The sequence below is a fragment of the Thamnophis sirtalis genome, unplaced genomic scaffold, assembly GCF_051295495.1.
Source record: "Thamnophis sirtalis isolate CommonGarterSnake01/CBP01778 unplaced genomic scaffold, rThaSir2_p1.2 scaffold_2, whole genome shotgun sequence".
Taxonomy (NCBI): Eukaryota; Metazoa; Chordata; class Lepidosauria; order Squamata; family Natricidae; genus Thamnophis; species Thamnophis sirtalis.
This window is the reverse complement of record NW_028261382.1, coordinates 32034466-32056132: the sequence shown is the minus strand read 5'-3', so window position 1 is coordinate 32056132 and position 21667 is coordinate 32034466. Positions and strand designations below refer to the sequence as shown.

Below are 21667 nucleotides of genomic sequence, written 5' to 3'. Positions count from 1 at the left end.
TTACCATATTCTGTCCTTCCACTGTTCAATCCGAGGCAATCAGCGCTAAATGCCTGGAGATAGACTCCTCTGTGTATGGATACACTCAGCATATGGAGATAGATTTAACACGCGTTGTAAAATATCCTGCGGCCATGCGGCTTAGAGAGCCTTCTTTGTTTCTTTTCCACTTGTTGTGGCCTGCCAGAGGTCAGAAGAGCCGGTAGCAGAGTCGGACAGTGAGGAGGTTGTGGGGGAACATGGGCCAGTCCTGAGGGCCGAGGAAAGCTCAGACGAGGGCTCTGCATCGGAGGCAGAGAGGGAGCTAGACAGCAGTGAGGCAGAGGAACAGCTGGAGCCTGTTCCCAGTGTGCGCATGCGCAGAGCTGCCACAGGACAAGAACAAAAGCAGGGTCGACTTGGGAGTAAAGCCACTCCTTGGAGGTGATTGGCCCCTCCCATAGGAAGAGCAAATGGGGAGGGGGCTTTTGCAGGAAACAATTCGTTCCTTTGGTCGTTTCAAGAGTGGAAAGTTCTGTTTGTGACTATAAGAGACTCTGTGCCAAGTTTTGCCTTGCCCTGCATTTGGAAACTTAGTTATCTGGCAACTCTCCAAGCGAGATAAGGTTCGTGTGGATGAATATTCATTTGAAAGACTATTTGCCAAGTCTTGCTGATTGTGAAGGAAAGGAATTCTCAGTCATGTAAATAAAAGAGGTTTTACCTCTTGCTTTTTACGGAAGCTTAAGTCAGAACACCACTTGCCTGGAAATCAGAATACAGAATAACAGGATTGGGAGAAACCTTAGAGGTCTTCTATTCCAAACTTGGCCAAGCAGAAGACCATGTTCCATTCCAGGCAAACGGTTGTACCACCTTCCAGTTTCTATGTTCTATCATATCTCAAGTCTTAAAATGGACACCTAACATCAAAAATATCATCCAAAAAGCACAACGAAGAATGTTCTTTCTGCGCCAACTCAGGAAGCTCAAACTGCCCAAGAAGCTGCTGATTCAGTTCTACAGAGGAATTATTGAGTCTGACATCTGCACTTCCATAACTGTCTGGTTTGGCTCTGCAACCCAACAAGACAGACACGGACTTCAACGGATAATTAGAACTGCAGAAAAACCCATTGCTACCAACCTTCCTTCCATTGAGGACCTGCACACTGCACGAGTCAAAGAGGGCTGTGGAAATCTCTACACACCCCTCGCAACCTGGACATAAATTGTTTCAACTCAAAACGACATTATAGGCCACTGCACACCAGAACAACTAGACACAAGGACAGTTTTCCCCCGAATGCCATCACTCTGCTAAACAAATAACTCCCTCAACACCATCAAACTATTCACTGACTGTATTACTATTCTTCTTCTCATCCTTCCTAGTCCCTATCTCCTCCCACTTATGACTGCAGGACTATAACCTTGTTGCCTGCATCTTTATTATTATATCGTTTATTTAGTTTCGTAAATAAATTTTTGGTTGCTTATTTAGTATTCTATGACTATCACTGTGTTGTATCTTATGATTCTTGAAGAAGACATTTTTCATGTTCACTGAGAACTTATGCACCAAAGACAAATTCCTTGTGTATCCAATCACACTTGGCCAATAAAGAATTCTATTCTATTCTATTCTATTCTATTCTATTCTATTCTATTCTATTCTATTCTATTCTATTCTATGCTATGCTATGCTATGCTATGCTATGCTATTCTGATCCATATTCTATTCTATTCTATTCTGATCCATATTCTATTCTAGTCTATTCCATTCTGATCCATATTCTATTCTATTCTGATCCATATTCTATTCTATTCTATTCTGATCCATATTCTATTCTATTCTGATCCATATTCTATTCTATTCTATTCTATTCTATTCTGATCCATATTCTATTCTATTCTATTCCATTCTGATCCATATTCTATTCCATTCTGATCCATATTCTATTCTATTCTGATCCATATTCTATTCTATTCTATTCCATTCTGATCCATATTCTATTCTATTCTATTCTGATCCATATTCTATTCTATTCTATTCTATTCCATTCTGATCCATATTCTATTCTATTCTATGCTATGCTATGCTATTCTGATCCATATTCTATTTTATTTTGATCCATATTTTATTCTATTCTATTCTGATCCATATTCTATTCTATTCTATTCTGATCCATATTCTATTCTATTCTGATCCATATTCTATTCTATTCTGATCCATATTCTATTCTATTCTATTCTATGCTATACTATGCTATTCTGATCCATATTCTATTTTATTCTGATCCATATTTTATTCTATTCTGATCCATATTCTATTCTATTCTATTCTATTCTATTCTGATCCATATTCTATTCTATTCTATTCTATTCTATGCTATACTATGCTATTCTGATCCATATTCTATTTTATTCTGATCCATATTTTATTCTATTCTGATTCATATTCTATTCTATTCTATTCTATTCTGATCCATATTCTATTCTATGCTATGCTATGCTATTCTGATACATATTCTATTTTATTCTGATCCATATTTTATTCTATTCTATTCTATTCTGATCCATATTCTATTCTATTCTATTCCATGCTATGCTATGATGTTCTGATCCATATTCTATTCTATTCTATTTTTAAAACCCCCCAGTGATGGAGCAACCATAACTTCTGAAGGCAACTTCTGTTCCACTGATTCATTTTTCTCCCTGTTAGGACATTTCTCCTTCCCTCTAGGTTGCTTCTCTCTTTGATTGGTTTCCATCTGTTCCTTCCTGTGTTGCCCTCGGGTGCTTTGGAAAATAGGTTGACCTCCCCCCCCCCCTTCTGTAGGACCAGAAGTAACAGTGGCATCTATTCAGATTCCATTTCCCTTTTTGTTGTTGTTGTTGTGGAAATGTCCAGAGTGATGGCACGTTTATTAATTTTCGATAGATTTCTCCTTATGAAATTTGTCAAATATTTCACAGTATTTAAACTCTGAATGCATGCAAACATGAGAATAAAAAACAATATTTCTTGTAAAAAGATCCACCACAGGAAAAACAATAAGCAGGTGAGATCTGAAATAATAATTGAAGAATTATAATTCTCTATGGTGGAAAGCAAATGACCACACAACAAAAACCTACTTTCCTTGTGTTGATGCTACATATTACCATATATGGTGGACTTGTAAAAAGGTTAAAGCATTTTGGATAAAAATATGGTGGATTATGCAAAATGTTCTTTAAAATAGGATAAAGTTTACCCCTCAGTTATTTCTGTTAGGTATAATTACTGACTGTACAGTTATAGAGACTAATTTGATTTTGCATTTAATAATGGCAGCAAGACTGTTGGTGGTGCAATACTGGAAGAAGGAAGATTTGCCTACTATTCAAGAATGGACATTAAAAGTAACAAACCTAGCAGAGATGGCTAAAATATCAGCATATCTCAAGGACCACTCAAACGAGAGATATAAACTGGAGTGGAGAAGATGGATTGACTATATTCAAAATAAATACGGGACTAAGAAATTCCAGATAGTTTATAACTGAAGAAACAAGGAATGATATAATCTGTTTAGAGTTAGCCTAGCAAAGTGGAGTTAAAGCTCAAATGAAAGATGATACTAACTTTCTTTAAGTTTATTTTAGAATAACTTTGTTAAAGATTTATACCCTGTATTGGTTCTGGGAAGTCGGGGGGGGGGGGGGGGGAAGGTTGGAGGGTGGTGGGGTTCTGGGGGGGGGGAGGGCAGGGGGTGGTGGTAAGAGCCGAGGTGGCGCAGTGGTTAAATGCAGCACTGCAGGCTACTTCAGCTGACTGCAGTTCTGCAGTTTGGCTGTTCAAATCTCACCGGCTCAGTGTTGACTCAGCCTTCCATCCTTCCAAGGTGGGTAAAATGAGGACCCGGATTGTTGTTGGGGGCAATATGCTGACTCTGTAAACCGCTTGGAGAGGGCTGAAAGCCCTATGAAGCGGTATATGTCTAATTGCTATTGCTATTGCTAAACATTTGTAAATATTTTTTCCCTAAAATTTTCAATAAAAAAACCTACTTTCCATTTTCATATGATTTTGCCTGTTAGTTAGTGTGTTTTCTTTTAAAATTCACCATATTGTACTTAAGGACCTCTCATAGATTCCATTCCCATAAGGACAAAATGCCAATAGTAAGATTTGCACAGCATCTGGATAGTCCACCTATAGAAGATGTGGGTTGTCAGCTGGGGATCTTCACCTTCATTGGTCCTTTCCAACACTATGATTCTATCTCTGGAGGCTTTCAAGAGCAATCCAGGAAAGTCACTTCTTATGGATGTCGGATTGGTTTTCCTTCAAGGATGAGTTAGCGGATTCCTGTGGTCCTTTCCGTTTCCACCGTTGTGCATCTCCTCTTTGAAAATTCATCTGAAGGTCCTTTCTTCTCCCCAAGGTGCTCTAGCTCGATCAAAGGAAGAAGAAAGGGGAAATGATGGGGACAGAGAGCATTTTGGGCGGACCGGACAGCTGTTGTCCAAACCCTTCGGAGAGGGAGAGGAGACGGATTCGTACTGCAGTCCCATCGCGATGAGAGGAAAGTCGGAACTGCTTAGTTTAGAGACCAGGATGACATGTAGAAACCGAGATCAGAAGCCAGGGTTAATTTTAGGCCTTGGCACAAGGATCAGAAAGTGAAGGGAGGGGGGGGGATTTGAGGAAAAACAAGGAATAAGAGGAGACGATAACTACGGGGAAGAAGATCAGTGGAGAGTGTCCTTCCCTTGAAGGAACGACTGCGAAAAGGACATCAGTTCTTGCCTTCATTTGTTTGTTTGCAAATATGTTCCAGTTGTCTTGCTGAGTCATGCTCCTGCTGATGCTGTCAAATTTCTCTCTCTCTCTCCCTTCCTCCTTCTCCCCCTCTCTCTTTCTCTCTCCCTCTCCCTTTCTCCCTCATTCTCTCTCCCTCTCTTTCTGTCCCTCTCCCCCCCTCTCTGTCCCCTCTCTCTTTCTGTCCCTCTCTCTGTCTTCCTCTCTCTGTCCCTCCCCCCTCTCTGTATTTTTCTCTCTTTCTGTCCCTCTCTCCCCCCTCTCTTTCCCCTCTCTCTCTTTCTGTCCCTCTCTCAGTCCCCTCTCTCTTTCTGTCCCTCTCTCCCCCTCTCTCTGTCCCCTCTCTCTTTCTTTCCCTCTCTCTGTACTCCTCTCTCTTTCTGTCCCCCTCTCCCCCCTCTATCTGTACTTTTTCTCTCTTTCTGTCCCTCTCTCCCCCCTCTCTTTCCCCTCTCTCTCTTTCTGTCCCTCTCTCTGTACTTTTCTCTCTTTCTGTCCCTCTCTCCCCCCTCCCCTCTCTCTTTCTGTCCCCCTCTCCCCCCTCTCTGTACTGTTCTCTCTTTCTGTCCCTCTCTCCCCCCTCTCTCTGTCCCCCTCTCTCTTTCTGTCCCTCTCTCTGTACTCCTCTCTCTTTCTGTCCCCCTCTCCCCCCTCCCCTCTCTTTCTGTCCCCCTCTCCCCCTCCCCTCTCTTTCTGTCCCCCTCTCCCCCCCTCTGTACTTTTCTCTCTTTCTGTCCCTCTCTCCCCACTCTATCTGTCCCCTCTCTCTTTCTGTCCTTCTCTCCCCCTCTCTGTACTCTCTCTTTCTGTCCCCCTCTCCCCCCTCTGTACTCCTCTCTTTCTGTCTCTCTCTCCTCCTCTCTCCTCTCTCTTTCTGTCCCTCTCTCCCCCTCTCGCTCTCTTTCTGTCCCTCTCTCCACCTCTTTCTCTCTTTCTCTGTCCCCCTTTCTCCCTCTCTTTCTCTCCCTCCCCCTCTCATTCACTTTCTATCCCTCTCTCTCCCCCTCTCTTTCTGTCCCTCTGTCCCCCTCTCTCTCCTCTCTCTCCTCTCTCTCTATTCTTCTCTCTCTTTGTGTCCCTCTCTCTCCCCTTCTCTTTCCTCCCTATGTCCTTCTCTATCTCCTCTCTCTGTCCCTCTCTTTGTCCCTCTCTATCACTTTCTATCCCTCTCTCCCCTCTCACCCTTTCTCTCTCGCTTTGTGTCCCTCTCTCTCTCCCTCTCTTCCCCCACTCTCTTTCTCCCCACCCTCACGAACACACACAATCTTTTGATTTGGAAGGCGACAAACACAAGCTTTTTTGCCGTTAAATGCTCTTGCTGAGTCTCGGCAATAAAGGAAAGGAGGGAGGGTAAAAAAGGCAACTTTCCCCCTTTTCTAATGGCTTTTTATCTCCCTCTCCTGCTCCGAGGGCTGATGGAACTGTATACATCTAGTTTTGCATAATTATGCAAATGGCCTTTATTGGAGGCTAGCAAATAGAGCTTTTTGTGTCTTTCCCTGGCAATAGTACATCGCTCTGCTTTGTGGGTAATGTGAGCTAAATTCATTATCGAGTTGATTTCAGAGGAACCTATTTCAAACTCAACTCCCATCCAGCCCTAATCAATGGTGGTTCATCCCTCGGGCATACAGCCTGCCCTCTCTTTAAACAGATTCCTGAATGATCGTTCAGTTCAGATTTGTTTTACTTTTACTAAGGCTAAGTTCTAATCTATGGCAAATCTAGACGGCATCCTAAAAAGCAGAGACATCACCCTGCCAACAAAAATGCATCTAGTCAAGGCTGTGGTTTTCCCAGTTGCAATGGACGGCCGTGAAGGTTGGACCCTAAGGAAGGCTGAGCACCAAAGAATGGAGGCCTTTAAGCTCTGGTGCTGGAGAAGACTCCTGCATTGAGTCCCTTGGACTGCAAGGCCATCCAACTGGTCAGTCCTAGAGGAGATCAACCCTGACTGCTCTTTAGAAGGCCAGATCCTGGAGAGGAAACTCAAAGACTTTGGCCACCTGATGAGAAGGAAGAAGGACTCCCTGGAGAAGAGCCTCATGCTGGGAACGATGGAGGGCAGAAGAAGATGACGACAGAGAAGGAGGTGGCTGGATGGAGTCACCAAAGTGGCCTACGTGAGCTTAAATGGGCTCCAGGAGATGGTAGAGGACAGGAAGGCCTGGAGGAACGTTGTCCATGGGGTTGTGATGGGTCGGACACGACTTCACAACTAACAACAACAAATACTAAGAACAGTTGCAGGAACTGGGTATGTCCAATTTAATGAAGAGAAGAACTAGGGGAGATATGACAGCAGTCTTCCAATATTTGAGGGCCTCCTATAAAAACCAGGGGGTCGACCTATTTTCCAAAGCACCAGTTGGCAGGAGAAGCAATGGATGGAAACAAATCCAGGAGGGAAGCAGCCTAGAACTAACAAGAAATTTCCTGACAGTGAGAACAATTAACTCCAGAAGTTGTGAGTGCTGCAACATTGGAGGCCCTTTAAGAAAAGCAGGACAGCCATCTGTCTGAAGGGGTGTAGGGTCTCCTGCTTGAACACAGGATTGGACTACAAGACCTCCAAAGTTCCTCCCAACTCTGCCATTCTATGCTAGGGGTGACAGGATAGCAGGCTTCCAATATTTGAGGGGCTGCCACAAAGAAGAGGAGGGGTCAGCCTATTCTCTAAAACTAAGCAACAAAGATGATTAGGGGACTGGAGGCGAAAACATATGAAGAACGGTTGCAGGAATTGGATATGTTCAGTTTAATGAAAAGAAGGACTAGGGGAGACATGATAAAAGTCTTCCAATATTTGAGGGGCTGCCCCAAAGAAAGAGGGGGGGGGCGTCAGCCTATTCTCCAAAGCACCTGAGGTCAGGACAAGAAGCAATGGATGGAAATTAACCCAGGGGAGAAGCAACCTGGAATTAAGGAGAAATTTCCTGACAGTTAGAAAAAAATGACTTGTGTCCAGAGGTTGTGAATGCTCCACCACTGGAAGTTTTTAAGAAGAACCATTTGGCTGAGATGGTACAGAGTCTCCTGCTTGAGCAGGGAGTTGGACTAGGAGGCCTCCAAGGTCCCTTTCAGAAGTTGTGAATGCTCCACCACTGGAGGTTTTTAAGAAGAACCATTTGGCTGAGATGGTACAGAGTCTCCTGCTTGAGCAAGGGGTTGGACTAGAAGGCCTCCAAGGTCCCTTCCAACTCTGTTAGCCTGATTAAAGACAGATGCTGACTTGGACAGTTATACATCTTAAGGTTTAGGTTTAGGTTAGGTTTATTAAATTTATATGCCGCCCTTCTCCCAAGGACTCAGTACAACATTAAAAGAAACACATAATACAAAAGTTAAAAACAAATTAAATAGAAACAAACAAACAAACAAACCCAATTAGAATTGACAATAACATTTTTTTTAAAAAAAATCGAATTAAAATTAACAATGATCAATAATTTATTTTGTTTTGTTCAGGCCAGGCTGGCTTGCTGGAAAAGCCAACTTTTTAGGGCACGTCGGAAGGACCGGAGGTCGGGGATTATACGAAGCTCCGGGGGCAGCTCATTCCAGAGGGAAGGCGCTCCCACAGAGAAGGCTCTCCCCCTGGGGGGTCGCTAGCCGACACTGTCTGGCCGACGGCACCCTAAGGAGGCCAACTCTGTGGGATCGCACTGGACGGTGGGAGGCTACCGGTGGCAGTAGGTGGTCTCGCAGGTATCCTGAGCCTAAGCCATGGAGCGCTTTAAAAGTCATAATTAGTACCTTGAATCGCACCCAGAAGACAACCGGCAACCAGTGCAGGCCGCCTAAAAGGGGTGTAACATGGGAGCACCTAGGTGCCCCCATGATAACCCGCGCAGCCGCATTCTGGACCAGTTGAAGCCTCCGGGTGCTCTTCAAGGGCAGCCCCATGTAGAGAGCGTTAGAGTAATCCAGGCGAGAAAGGACGAGGGCATGAGTGACTGTGCACAGAGCATCCCGATCCAGGAAGGGGCGCAACTGACGTACCAGGCGAACCTGGTAAAAGGCCCCCCCTGGTCACGGCTTTCTCGTCTATTTATAACATCATTCCTGGATCCAAACAAAAGCGAAGGCTTCTAAAAATAAAAATCCACTGCTGTCCATCACTGATTGATAAATGTGCTTGGAAAAAAATGTCAGCTCCCGTAAACATTTTTATGACTGATCAGTCACGCTGCAGATGGGAGCTCCTCTTTTGCCAAGCAGGACTGGAAAATCCTATTGGACTTCTTGGAACAGGGATGAGAATACAGTGAATGGAAGGACAAAGTCTTATGGGCATTGAGGAAACGTTGACTCAGAGCGATAGACCAATCCACCTTCAGCAAAACCATTGATAAGTGCTTGCTTTCACAGTGGAAAATTGGTGCGTAATAATCTTGGATTGTCTGAGACGGAAAAAGGGGGGATGTGATTTTAAAGTGTGAGCAAAGCTCCCTTTGGACATCCAAATCCTTTTCAAAGGAATTTGGATCCAGCATCCCAAACTTTAAAAAAGAAAGTCGACGTTTACTTATTTGCATGACCTATAAAGTATAAACCCCAGCTCTCCTAAGGCCATTCATAGGTGTGTTTTTTTAAAACAAACATTAATCGGGTGTAATGTTATCTTTGACCATCTTAAGCTAAAGGCAAAGGTTTCCCTTGCACATCTGTGCCAGTCGTTCCCGACTTTAGGGGGCGGTGCTCATCTCCGTTTCAAAGCCGAAGAGCCAGCACTGTCCGAAGGCGTCTCCGTGGTCATGTGGCCAGCATGACTCAACGGCGAAGTCACACGGAACGCTGTTTCCTTCCCACCAAAGGTGGTTCCTATTTTTTTACTTGCATTTTTTAATGTGCTTTCGAACTGCTAGGTTGACAGAAGCTGGGACAAGTCGCGGGAGCTCACTCCGTTACGTGGCGCTAGGGATTCGAACCGCCGAACTGCCGACATTTCTGATCAAAAGGGCGGGGGGTTGGACTACATGGCCTACAAGGTCCCTGTTAATCTGTAAAGGATATTGAGACTCTAGAAAGAGTACAGAGAAGAGCAACAAAGGTGATTTTAACCTGGAGGCTAAAAAAATATGAGGAACAGTTACAAGAACTAGGAATGGCTAGTCTAGTGAAGAGAAGGACCAGGGGAGACAGGATAGCAGCCTTCCAATATCTCAGGGGCTGCCCCAAAGAAGAAGGAATCAAGCTATTCTCCAAAGCACCTGAGGGTAGAACAAGAAACAATGGATGGAAACTAATCAAGGAGAGAAGCAACTTAGCACTAAAGAGAAATTTCCTGACAGTGAGAACAATTAACCGATGGAACAACTTGCCTCCAGATGTTGTGAATGCACCAACACTGGACATTTTAAAGAAGATGTTGAACAACCATTTGTTGGAAGTAGTGTAGGGTTTCCTGCCTAAGCAGGGGGTTGGACTAAGCTATTTCCCAAAGCATCTGAAGGCCAAACAAGGAACAATGGATGGGAAATGCCCAAGGAGAGAAATTCAATCTGGAAATAAGCTTGCCACCAGAAGTTGTGGGTACTTCATCCCTGGAGGTTTTTAAGAAAAGATTGTCTGGAATGGTATAGAATCTCCTGGGGGTTGGACTAGAAAACCTCCAAGGTCCCTTCCAACTCGGTTATAATAAATTGATAACAGGCGATGGGAGAGATGCAATCTTTACTTTAGCGAATGAGACAGTGAAATAGATGGAATTGAACTCAGCCAGTGACTGCACTAATATTAAATTAGATGTTCTTTTAAAAGAAGGCAAGACAGGAACCAACAGAAGGTTAAGAAACCTATTTATGGCAGAACTAGGCTCACAATTTTTTTTAATGCTAGCTAGCTAGTTCTGGGGTTAAGAAGTGAAGTACTGTGGCCATTACCTAGAGCAGTGTTTCCCAACCTTGGCAACTTGAAGATGTCTGGACTTCAACTCCCAGAATTCCCCAGCCAGCGAATGCTGGCTGGGGAATTCTGGGAGTTGAAGTCCGGACATCTTCAAGTTGCCAAGGTTGAGAAACACTGACCTAGAGAAACATTCGCAAAGTTATTATTTTTTTTCCAAAGGATAAAAAGAAAGAAAGAGACTTCTTTGTAAGGGGGGAAAATGCTTGGTAATCTGCCTGGCTAAGAATAAACCGCACATTTTTAACCTAGACGATTTGCAATGTCCGTTTCTAATTCTGGGAATGAGAGCTGTCACTTGAATGTGTGCGGGGTTATTTTCCTTCTTCATTTTACGCTTGAGATAAAGGACAGAGAAGAACCTTTGATGTCAATCCTGAGCAACCTTCTCAGGTGGAATTGAGGTCTGGGAAGCCTACTCAAATAGGGGGAGGTGTTGTGGCCCACCAGGGACCAGCAGAACTGGCAGCAGATTCGGACAGTGAGGAGGTTGGGGAGGAAGATGGACCAGTCCTGGAGTCTGGGGAAGGCTCTCTGATGAGGGCTCTGTGTTGGAGGTAGAGAGGGGGGCAGAGCCCTATGCCAGTTATCAACTGCCTTCAGAGTCAGACATCAGTGAGGCAGAAGAACAGCTGGAACCTGCTCCCAGTGTGCGCATGCACAGAGTTGCCAGACGAAGGGAGCAGTTAAAGAACAGGGGTCAACTTGGGATTAAGATGGACAATGAAAGGCCCCTCCCAGAGGAAATAAAAGAGGAGCAAAAGGGAAGTGGAGTTTGCAGGAGACAATTAGTTCACTTCATTGGTTGGTGACTCTCCGAGGCTCCTTGCCAAGTTCTGCAGATCTCGGCCTGGCAGCTCTCCAAGCCAGATAAGGTCTGTGACTGTAAATCCTCCCTTGAAAAACCTTGATGGATGGGAATGAGCAGAATTCACAGTCAATTAATAAAAGAGAGAAGGAGTTTGTTTCATGCTCTCGGGAAGCCTAGATCAGAACAGGCAGGGACTCAAAATAAACCATTAATGAGTCCGTCCTTGCACCCTTCCAGAGAGAGAGAGAGAGAGAGAAGATGCAAACTCCAGGCATGACAACAGAATACGGAGCTGCTCTAGAACGAAAATGGTCCCTATTTCCTTTGGACAAATGGAACATACCATTTCTGATTCAAATCCATTTCAAATATCCAACGCAACTGGTGACCTCTGTATCAAATGTGAGAAGATGCCAACCTCTCCCTCCCCAAAATTGGTAGGATTCAACAGCTTCTTGTGTACAGCGGAGTCCCTTTCCTGGATGCCCCAATTAAACCATGTTCTGAATCCGTTTGCAATTAGGAGCTGGTTTTGGGGGCGGGGTGTCAGTTCACACATCCCTAGTCATCCCTGAGAACGGCAATAAGAAAACAGAGCTGCTAGTCCTCACCTTTTTCTCATCCCCTTCCTGCAGAAGTTGAAGGTAGCTCCTTTTCTCGTTTGCCTTGCACAAAGAGCTGCTCTGGTGCTGGATCAGGCCAAGCGGGGGAGACACACTTCGGCCTTGGGGATCCACCCAGGTGTAGATGTGGTTGGTTCTGTACCCGCCGGGAATGCGACCCACCGAGTGGACAGTCAGGTTCAGCTTCTTGGATCCCTTGAGAGCCTGGGGGAGGATGTCGAAGACAACGTTTATATCAAAAGGTGAAGTTAAGCATGAGAAAATAGGCCATTTAATTAAAAGATAACAACATTCACAGCTCCAATATTAAAGTGTTAAGGAAGTGTGAATCTCAAAAAAACAAACAACACACCATGCTGCCTTATTTGCAAGCCCTGGGAAATTTTGGTGGCAACTGGAACTGTTGGAAGAAGTTGAATCTCTCTGTAAGGAGAGATTCAACTTGGAAATAAGGAGAAACTTTCTGGCAGTGAGATCAATCAACCCACAAAACAGAAGTGGCCTTCCAAAGTTGTAGGAGCTTCATCCCTGGAAGCTTTCAAGAAGAGACTGGAGAGCCATCGGTCAGAAATGGCGTAAGGTCTGCTTGGGCAGGGGGTTGGACTAGATGATCTACAGGGTCTCTTCCAACTCTATTCTGACTGATTGATTGATTCAACCTAGAAACAAGGAGAACTTTTTTCTGACAGTGAGAGCAATCAACACATGGAACAGAAGTTGCCTTCAGAAGTTGTGGAAGCTTCATCCCTGGAGGCTCTCAAGAAGAGACTGGACTGCCATCTGTCAGAAATGGTGGAGGGTCTCCTGCTTGAGCAGGGGGTTGGACTAGATGACCTATAAGGTCCCTTCCAACTCTGTCAATCTGTATCTCAGTTTACCGATAGAAGAGTTGGGATAATTAACCTGTGAGGGGGATCTTGGAGTCCTAGTGGATAATCACTTAAATAGGAGCCAGCCGTGTGTAGCAGCTGCCAAAAAAGCCAACACAGTTCTAGGCTGCATTAACAGAGGGATGGAATCAAGATCACGTGAAGAGTTAATACCACTTTATAAGGCCTTGGAAAGGCCACACTTGGAATACGGCATTCAGTTTTGGTCGCCACGATGTAAAAAAGATGTGGAGACTCTAGAAAGAGTGCAGAGAAGAGCAACAAAGATGATTAGGGGACTGGAGGCTAAAACATATGAAGAACAGTTGCAGGAATTGGGCATGGCTAGTTTAATGAAAAGAAGGACTAGGGGAGACAGGATAGCAGTCTTCCAATATCTCAGGGGTTGCCCCAAAGAAGAGGGAGTCAAGCTATTCTCCAAAGCACCTGAGGGCAGGACAAGAAGCAACGGGTGGAAACTAATCAAGGAGAGAAGCAACTTAAAACTAAGGAGAAATTTCCTGACAGTGAGAACAATTAATCAGTGGAACAACTTGCCTCCAGAAGTTGTGAATGCTCCAACACTGGAAGTTTTTAAGAAGATGTTGGATAACCATTTGTCTGAAGGGGTGTAGGGTTTCCTGCCTAAGCAGGGGGTTGGACTAGAAGACCTCCAAGGTCCCTTCCAACTCTGTTATTATATTATATTGCCTGTATCATTTATTGTTTTATTTGGCTGGCTCTAAAAGCTTCGTGCCACAAAACATTATCATTTTCAAATATGGCACGGTTCAAAAAAAAAACAAAAAACACCACCCTCCGATTGACCAGAAAAATCCCTCCATCTGCAGTTACAGTCAGTGCCAGGCTGTTCTTGAACGACAAACTGCACCGCCAGCAAAATAAAAGGCAGCCAAAGTTTTGTCCTTAGAAAAGTAGAATGGCAATTAGAGATGAATATCTAAATTAGAGGAAGGATACCAACAGGGCTCCGATTTATAATCAGCCATTGAAGTCATACCTGGTTAGTTTGAAGACTTTTTTTTTAAATCGAAAGGGCAGGAAATTCAATTGTCTTCGCGTTGTATTGTAGATAAAGTTTCATTTCTCTCTGCTGGAGTATCTAAATACGGTGTTTGTCGGGATGGAGAGCTTTTAGATGTTAGGTGGGTCAAAGATAACCACTTCTGTGTCAGGGCTGTGTGTTCCCTTGAGCAGGGATAAATAAACTGGTTTCTTCCAAATGTTGCACAATGATGTACAAGCGATAGAAACTGCTCTTTAGAAGGCCAGATCCTGAAGAGGAGACTCAAAGACTTTGGCCACCTAATGAGAAGGAAGGACTCCCTGGAGAAGAGCCTCATGCGGGAACGGTGGAGGGCAAAAGAAGAAGGGGATGGCAGAGAAGGAGGTGGCTGGATGGAGTCACCGAAGCAGCCGGCATGAGATTAAATGGACTCTGGAGGATGGGAGGGGACAGGAAGGCCTGGAAGAACATGGTCCATGGGGTTGCGATGGGTCGGACTTGACTTCGCAACTAACAACAAACTAATAGAAAACAATATTTGTAGTTCAGGGTTGAACTGTGGGGTCCTTGGTGCTCTCTGAACTTGGTGGTTTTTTTTTAAACAGATGTTTCATTACCCAACTAGATGACATCAACAGTTCTAGAAGAGAATGGGTATCTTATCATTATATAATAGAGAACCACCAAGAACATTCCACCCCACAGTTCTCTTCTTCTTCCTCCCCACCCCAAACACCACTCCCTTCTAGCACTGATGCTGTTACCTATTTGGGTTAAGAAATGTCTGCAAGAAAACCACGAAGTTCTGAGAGCACCAAGGACCACACAGTTCCCCCTCCTCCTCCTCTCCACAAGCCCCACTCCCTTCTAACACTGATAATGTTATTTAGTTGGGTCATGAAACACCTGCAAGAAAACCACTGAGAGAGCACCATGGACCCCACAGTCGTAGTCGTCCTCCTCCTCCTCCTCCTCCTCCTCCTCCTCCTCCTCCTCCTCCTCCTCCTCCTCCTCCTCCTCCTCCTCCTCCTCCTCTTTGCACTCACTCTCCTCCTCCTTTAACAAATCCCATTCCTTTCTCACACTGATGAGGTTCCCTAGTTGGGTAACGAAACATCTGCAAGAAAACCACCAAGCTCAAGAAAGCACAAAGGACCCCACAGTCCTCTTTCTCCTCCTCCCCTCTCCACAAACCCCACTCCCTTCTAGCGCTGATGATGTTACCTAGTTGGGTCATGAAACGTCTGCAAGAAAACCACCCAGTTCAGAGAGCCCCAAGTACCCAACAATTGAACAGTGGGGAAAAAACGGTCTGATTTTTTTGGGCTGGCGCATTTGAATAAATCTGAGTCACAGCTACAGATCTGCCTTCAACCACTGAACCTGTTAAAGGACATCAGTCGTTTCTCTTTTTTCTTAACCCCAATAAATCCCAGATTTAGGGAGCTACGATGTCTTGAGCCTACACAGAAGGTCCTTCCCATCAAATTGTTTAGAGAAATCAGTCACGTGTTTGCATGGTCCTATTGACAGCAATAGGTGCCCTGGTTTTTACTCCTGGTAGAATTCTGATTGCTCATCCAGAAATCCTCTAGGCCCGTCCCTCTGCCCAAAACCACAGGGCCATCCTTCTTGCTAGGAAATTCTCATCACCTGGCTGAGCCGCCCGGGAAGAAGATAAATCAAAAAAAGGGCTAACAGCCAGATGGATTTCATTAGTCCATTGATTTCTTGTTTTAATTATGTGTCAGCTCGGCTACCCTGTGAGCAAATGGCTGTTGATGTTGGTGGCTTTTTAAAAAAAAGGGGGGGGAAAGGGAGGCAGACAGATGAAAAAGGATTGGATCCGGGACATGATTAAAAAAAAAAAAAGAACAAGACACATTTCGGGGAAATTGTCCCTGCACATAAACACGGTGCCCCCCCCGCCCCCCCCCGATCGCTTTTTCATCCTCCGGAGTTAGGCTGACAGCATACGGCTGGTGGTTTTATTAGCGGGCTCGGTGATGCATTGCTGCATTTGGTAGAATAAAGTGCTGTGACATTAACCACCTTTCCCCGCAGATGTCAAACAGCATCTCCACATTAAGAGGACTAATAGTCAACTCCGAACCAGGGCGGTGACCGGTTTATTGTTAAGACTGCGAGCAAATTGCGGACGGGTTGCTCGTTTTCACGGGGATGGAGGGCTCTCGGGGTTTCAAAATTATCAGAAGGTTGCAAAGAGTGCATGTATGCATGTATTTATGCATGCGTGTGTGTGTGTGTGTGTGTGTCAAAAAAGAACGTGGCTCGAATCCCTAGCGCCGCGTAACAGAGTGAGCTCCGTGACTTGTCCCAGCTTCTGCCAACTTAGCAGTTCGAAAGCACGTTAAAAAATGCAAGTAGAAAAACAGGAACCACCTTTGGTGGGAAGGCAACAGCCTTCCGTGCGCCTTCGGCGTTGAGTCATGCCGGCCACATGACTATGGAGACGTCTTCGGACAGTGCTGGCTCTTCAGCTTTGAAACAGAGATGAGCACCGCCCGCTAGAGTCAAGAACGACTAGCACATATGTGCGAGGGGAACCTTTACCTTAATCATGTGTGTTTGAAGGAAAGGAAGGAAGGAAGGAAGGAAGGAAGGAAGGAAGGAAGGAAGGAAGGAAGGAAGGAAGGAAGGAAGGAAGGAAGGAAGGAAGGAAGGGACTGTCAGCACTGGCCTCCAATTCTCTGGGGTCCTGCTCTACTGGGGTGAGGGGCATCTGAAGGTGGTACCAATGGTACCAATAAAGAATATCTGTAGGTCAGGGATGAAATGAGGGGCCTTTGGTGCTCTCTGAGGTTGGTGATGTTCTTGCAGCCGTTTCAATACTAAACTAGGTAAGATCATCAGTGTTAGAAGGAAGTGGGGTTTGCAGGGAAGAGGAGGAAGAGGAGGAGGAGGAGGAGGAGGAGGAGGAGGAAGGGGAGGAGGAGGAAGAAGAAGAAGAAGAAGAGGAGGAGGAGGAGGAGGAGGAGGAGGAGGAAGAAGAAGAAGAGGAGGAGGGAGAAGAAGAAGAGGAGGAGGAGGAGGAGGATGGCTGTGGGGTCCTTGGTGCTCTCTGAGCTTGGTTTTTCTTGCAAACATTTCATTTCCCAAACTAAAATGTCTCAACCATACAGTGCATTGGTCCATATATCCTTATATATCTTGGTTTACATTATTTTGCTCCGAGCTAAAATGCCCCAGAGTTATTGTAGACAGCAAAACCTCCTAATCATTTTTCTTCTCCTTTTGATAATAATAGAATGACAGAGTTAGAAGAGACCTTGGAGGTCTTCTAGTCCAACCCCCCTGCTTAGGGTGCATTTGGGTGCTTTGGAGAATAGCTCGACTCCTTCTTCTTTGTGGCAGCCCCTGAGATATTGGAACATACTGCTACCATTTCCTTGCCAAAAACCTTGCTCAAACACCGAAACGGATGAACAATGCATATATTTTTGGGGTAATTGCAAGCCTGTTATTTAGGTCACCTCTTTCCCTACTCATTCCAGGTGTCAGAACTGACACACTTTTCTTTTTGTGTGTGTGGAGTTCCTACTCTTCGGATCTCTACCTCCTTAGGATCAGTCCACCCTGCTAATATTTTCTTTATTCTGCACATAAATCGATAGCCACGAAGCGCAGAATGTTTTCTGGGCTTGTTGAGCTGAGGAGCTTATTCTTCCTGCCACGCAGAACCAAAAGGTGCCCCCTTTTAGCAAAACAAGCGATTTAGTCCAGTGAACCCTGTGAAGCTTCCCTACGGCTCCGACATTGATCCGGTTGTGTAATGAATATCGATCTGCGCCACACAGACAATCACATTCCTAAGGAAGGAAAGAAACCTGCTTTGTTCCATCCACAAACCCACCCAGTGTTGGTTGGAGAAAGGAAGTTGAACCATCATAAAGCGTGGTTCAAGCAGGCTTAACAAGTTTAACAGAGTTGGAAGGGGCACTGTAGGTCATCTAGTTCAACCCCCCCGCCCCCACTCAAGCAGGAGACCCTAAACCAGTGTTTCTCAACCTTGTCAACTTGAAGATGTCTGGACTTCAATGCTGGCTGGGGAATTCTGGGACTTGAAGTCCAGACATCTTCAAGTTGACAAGGTTGAGAAACACTGCCCTAAACCATTTCTGACAGATGGCAGTCCAGTATCTTCTTGAAAGTTTCCAGGGATGAAGCTCCCACAACTTCTGAAGGCAACTTCTGTTCCGTTGGTTGATTGTTCACACTGTCAGGAAATTCCTCCTTAGTTCTATGTTGAAGAGCCAAGGTGGCGCAGTGGTTAAAATGCAGCACTGCAGGCTACTGCTAGATCAGCAGGTCAGCGGTTCAAATCTCACCGGCTCAGGGTTGACTCAGCCTTCCATCCTTCCGAGGTGGGTAAAATGAGGACCCAGATTGTTGGGGGCAATATGCTGACTCTCTGTAAACCGCTTAGAGAGGCCTGAAAGGCCTATGAAGCGGTATATAAGTCCACTGCTATTGAATCAATCAATCAATCAATCAATCAATCAGAATGAAGCTGGAAGGGACCTTGGAGGCCATCTAGTCCAACCCCCTTCCCAAGCAGGAAACCCTATGCCATTTCTGACTGATGGCAGTCCAGTCTCTTTTTGAAAGTTTCCAGGGATGAAGCTCCCACAACTTCTGAAGGCAACTTCAGTTCCATGGGTTGATTGTGCTCACGGTCAGGAAATTCCTCCTTAGTTCTAGGTTGAATCAATCAATCAATCAATCAGAATGGAGCTGGAAGGGACCTTGTAGGTCATCTAGTCCAACCCGCCACCCAAGCAGGAGACCATTTCTGGCAGATGGCTCTCCAGTCTCTTCTTGAAAGCTTCCAGGGATGAAGCTCCCACAACTTCCGAAGGCAACTTCTGTTCCATTGGGTTGATTGCTCTCACTGTCAGAAAGTTCCTCCTTGTTTCTAGGCTGAATCTCTCCTTGGTCAGTTTCCATCCATTATTCCTTGTCTGGCCTTCAGGGGTTTCGGAAAATAGCTTGACCCCTTCCTCTCTGTGGCAGCCTTTCAAATATTGGGACACTGATATGCCGGTCCTTGTCTTCTCTAGAGTAGCCATGCCCAGTTCCTGCAACCATTCTTCATATGTTTGAGCCTCCAGTCCCCTCATCATCCTGGTTTCTCTTCTCTGCACTCTTTTCAAGAGTCTCAACATCTTTTTTATAGTGTGGTGGCCAAAACAGGATGCAGTACTCTAGGTATGGTCTTACTAAGGCTTTATAGAGTGGTGTTAGTGCCTCCCTTGATCTTGATTGTATCCCTCTGTTAATGCAACCGAGGATTGCACTGGCTTTTTTGGCTGCCGCCACACACTGCTGGCTCATATGTAGCTGGTTGTCCACTAAGGCTCCAAGATCCCTCTCACAGTTCCTGCTATTAAGCCTGGTCTCGCCCAGTTTGTATATGTCCTTTTGGTTTTTCGTACCTAAGTGTAGCTTGTTCAGCTTTATCTTATACGCAGTTTGGGAGAGTATTTGAAATCAACCTGATGGATGCAACAGAATGACAGAGTATGGCTGTAAATTGTAAGCAGTGATTTGGAAAGGAGGATTAAAAAGTTTTGTTATTAAATATTATGGATGTTTAGCTAGAACAGGATATAAGGATTTCGTGTTAATGGAGGATTTTATAAATAAGTAAATGAAATGCCAGTATGTGATTATGCATTAAATTTTGGTATATTTTATGATGAAGGACGTTTAAACAACCATAGTCAAATAAAAGTGGAGGTATGATGATGGTAATATGTATAAACATCTGAGTTAAGATATTAGAGTTAATGTGAATTATTACTTGATGACGGTGGAAGAGATGCACAAAAGCCTTTTGTAACCAACTGATACACTTTCTACAGTATGTAAAGAAGGAGGATTTGTATGTTTGTTTTGAAAATAAAAAATAATAATAAAAAAAGAATGACAGAGTTGGAAGGGCCCTTGGAGGTCTTCTTCATCCAACCCGTTGCTCAAGCAGGAGATCCTAGACCATTTCAGACCAATGGTTGTCCAATCTCTTCTTGAAAACCTCCAATGATGGAGCACTGAAAGCATCTGGAGGGAAGCCGTTCCACTGATTAATTGTTCTCCCTGCCAGGAAATTTCTCCCTATTTCTAGGTTCCCTCCTTGATTAGTTTCCATCCATTGTTTCTTTTCTGGTGCTTTGGAAAATAGGTTGACCCCCTTCCCCACACTCTTATTTGTGGCAGCCCCTCAAATATTGGAATACCGAGTAACCGAGTTGGAAGGAACCTCAGAGGTCTTCTAGTCTAACCCAATGCTCATGCAGGAAACCCTATACCATTTCAGAGAAATTCTGTCCAATTTCCTCTTGGAAATCTCCAGTGATGAAGCACCCAAAACTTCTGGTGGCAAGCTGTTCCACTGATTAATTGTCAGGAAATTTCTCCCTATTTCTCAGTTGGTTCTGTCCTAGATTAGTTTTGATCTGCTGCTTCTTAGAAATATATCAAAATGCAACTCTCCTCAACCATCACCAGCCCTGGATTGCCAGCTGGCAAGAACCAGAGTTGTTTCCCACCATTTCTGATCTATGAAATCTGATAATTTTATTTATGCTCTTGCATAAGGCTTGGAATACTTCATTAATTTATCAAGCTTTGTATCCCGATCGCTCCTGGTTCCTATGCTTCTTTTATTTTGCTCACTTATTCCATTTGTAAGGCTGCCTAATTGCAAACCGCTTAAGGCAGCGGGCAAGAAGGATTAGCAACACATCGCAAACAAACAAAAGAAACCTAAGGAGGAAAGTATTCCTTTTTTTAGGATTTTGCAGATTGCTAGGGAAATGCAAAGCACTTGAAATCCTTTAACCATCCAGCAAGTGTATAAATAATCCTGGCCAAGATCCGCCTGGCATAGCTAAGCTTTTAAAAGCTTTCCTTAAAGGACCACTGTACAAATCTTAAGAGGTAATGATAGTAGTAATGATAGTAAGATCTTTATTACGGTCAAAGATCAGCAATATGCATTTGTTTTTACACTATATTAAAAATACTAACATTAAAATATAATTAAAAGTATTTACATTAAAAGTGGATAATAACATTATGGTCCAAAGATTGTTAAAGGTATGTCCAGATAATTAGTACAAGTTGGTACTATACCAGAGGTGGGTTCCTACCAGTTCGCTCCTATTCGGTAGAACCGGTTCGTCAAATCTACCGAACCGGTTAGAAGAGGTTCCACCAGTGGACCCGGAAAGCAGGCCATACCTACAGAAGAGGTTCCAAAAATTTTTGAAACTCACCACTGCCACACACACAAACACACGCACACAGAGACAGACAGACTGACACAGAGAGAGAGAGAAAGAGAAAGAAAGGAAGAAATAAATAAAGAAAGAAAGAAAAAAGAAAGAAAAAGAGTGAGAAAGAGATGAAAGAAAAAAAGAAAAAAGGGACAGAGAGACAAAAGGAAGGAGGGAGGGAGAGAGAGAGAAAGAAAGAAAACACATGGCCGGCAAGCCACTCCCACAAAGAAGGCCACACTCACAGAGTAGGTTCCAAAAAATTTCAAAACCCACCACTGTACTATACTGTAGCCAATTTTTTTCTTATGGACATTGCAGCAGCACCGAACTTTGCCAC

The 21667-nt window shown here is 44.5% G+C and overlaps 1 protein-coding gene across 1 annotated transcript in view; it reads right to left on the bottom strand.

Annotated features, from left to right (window-relative positions):
• WHRN (whirlin) overlaps positions 1–21667 on the bottom strand; it is a 100371-nt gene that overhangs the window by 54037 nt on the left and 24667 nt on the right. Inside the window, exon 2 of the mRNA XM_087704657.1 lies at positions 12122–12337. Within this exon, the coding sequence (XP_087560783.1) occupies positions 12122–12337 (216 nt within the window). The remainder of the gene's footprint in view (positions 1–12121; positions 12338–21667) is intronic.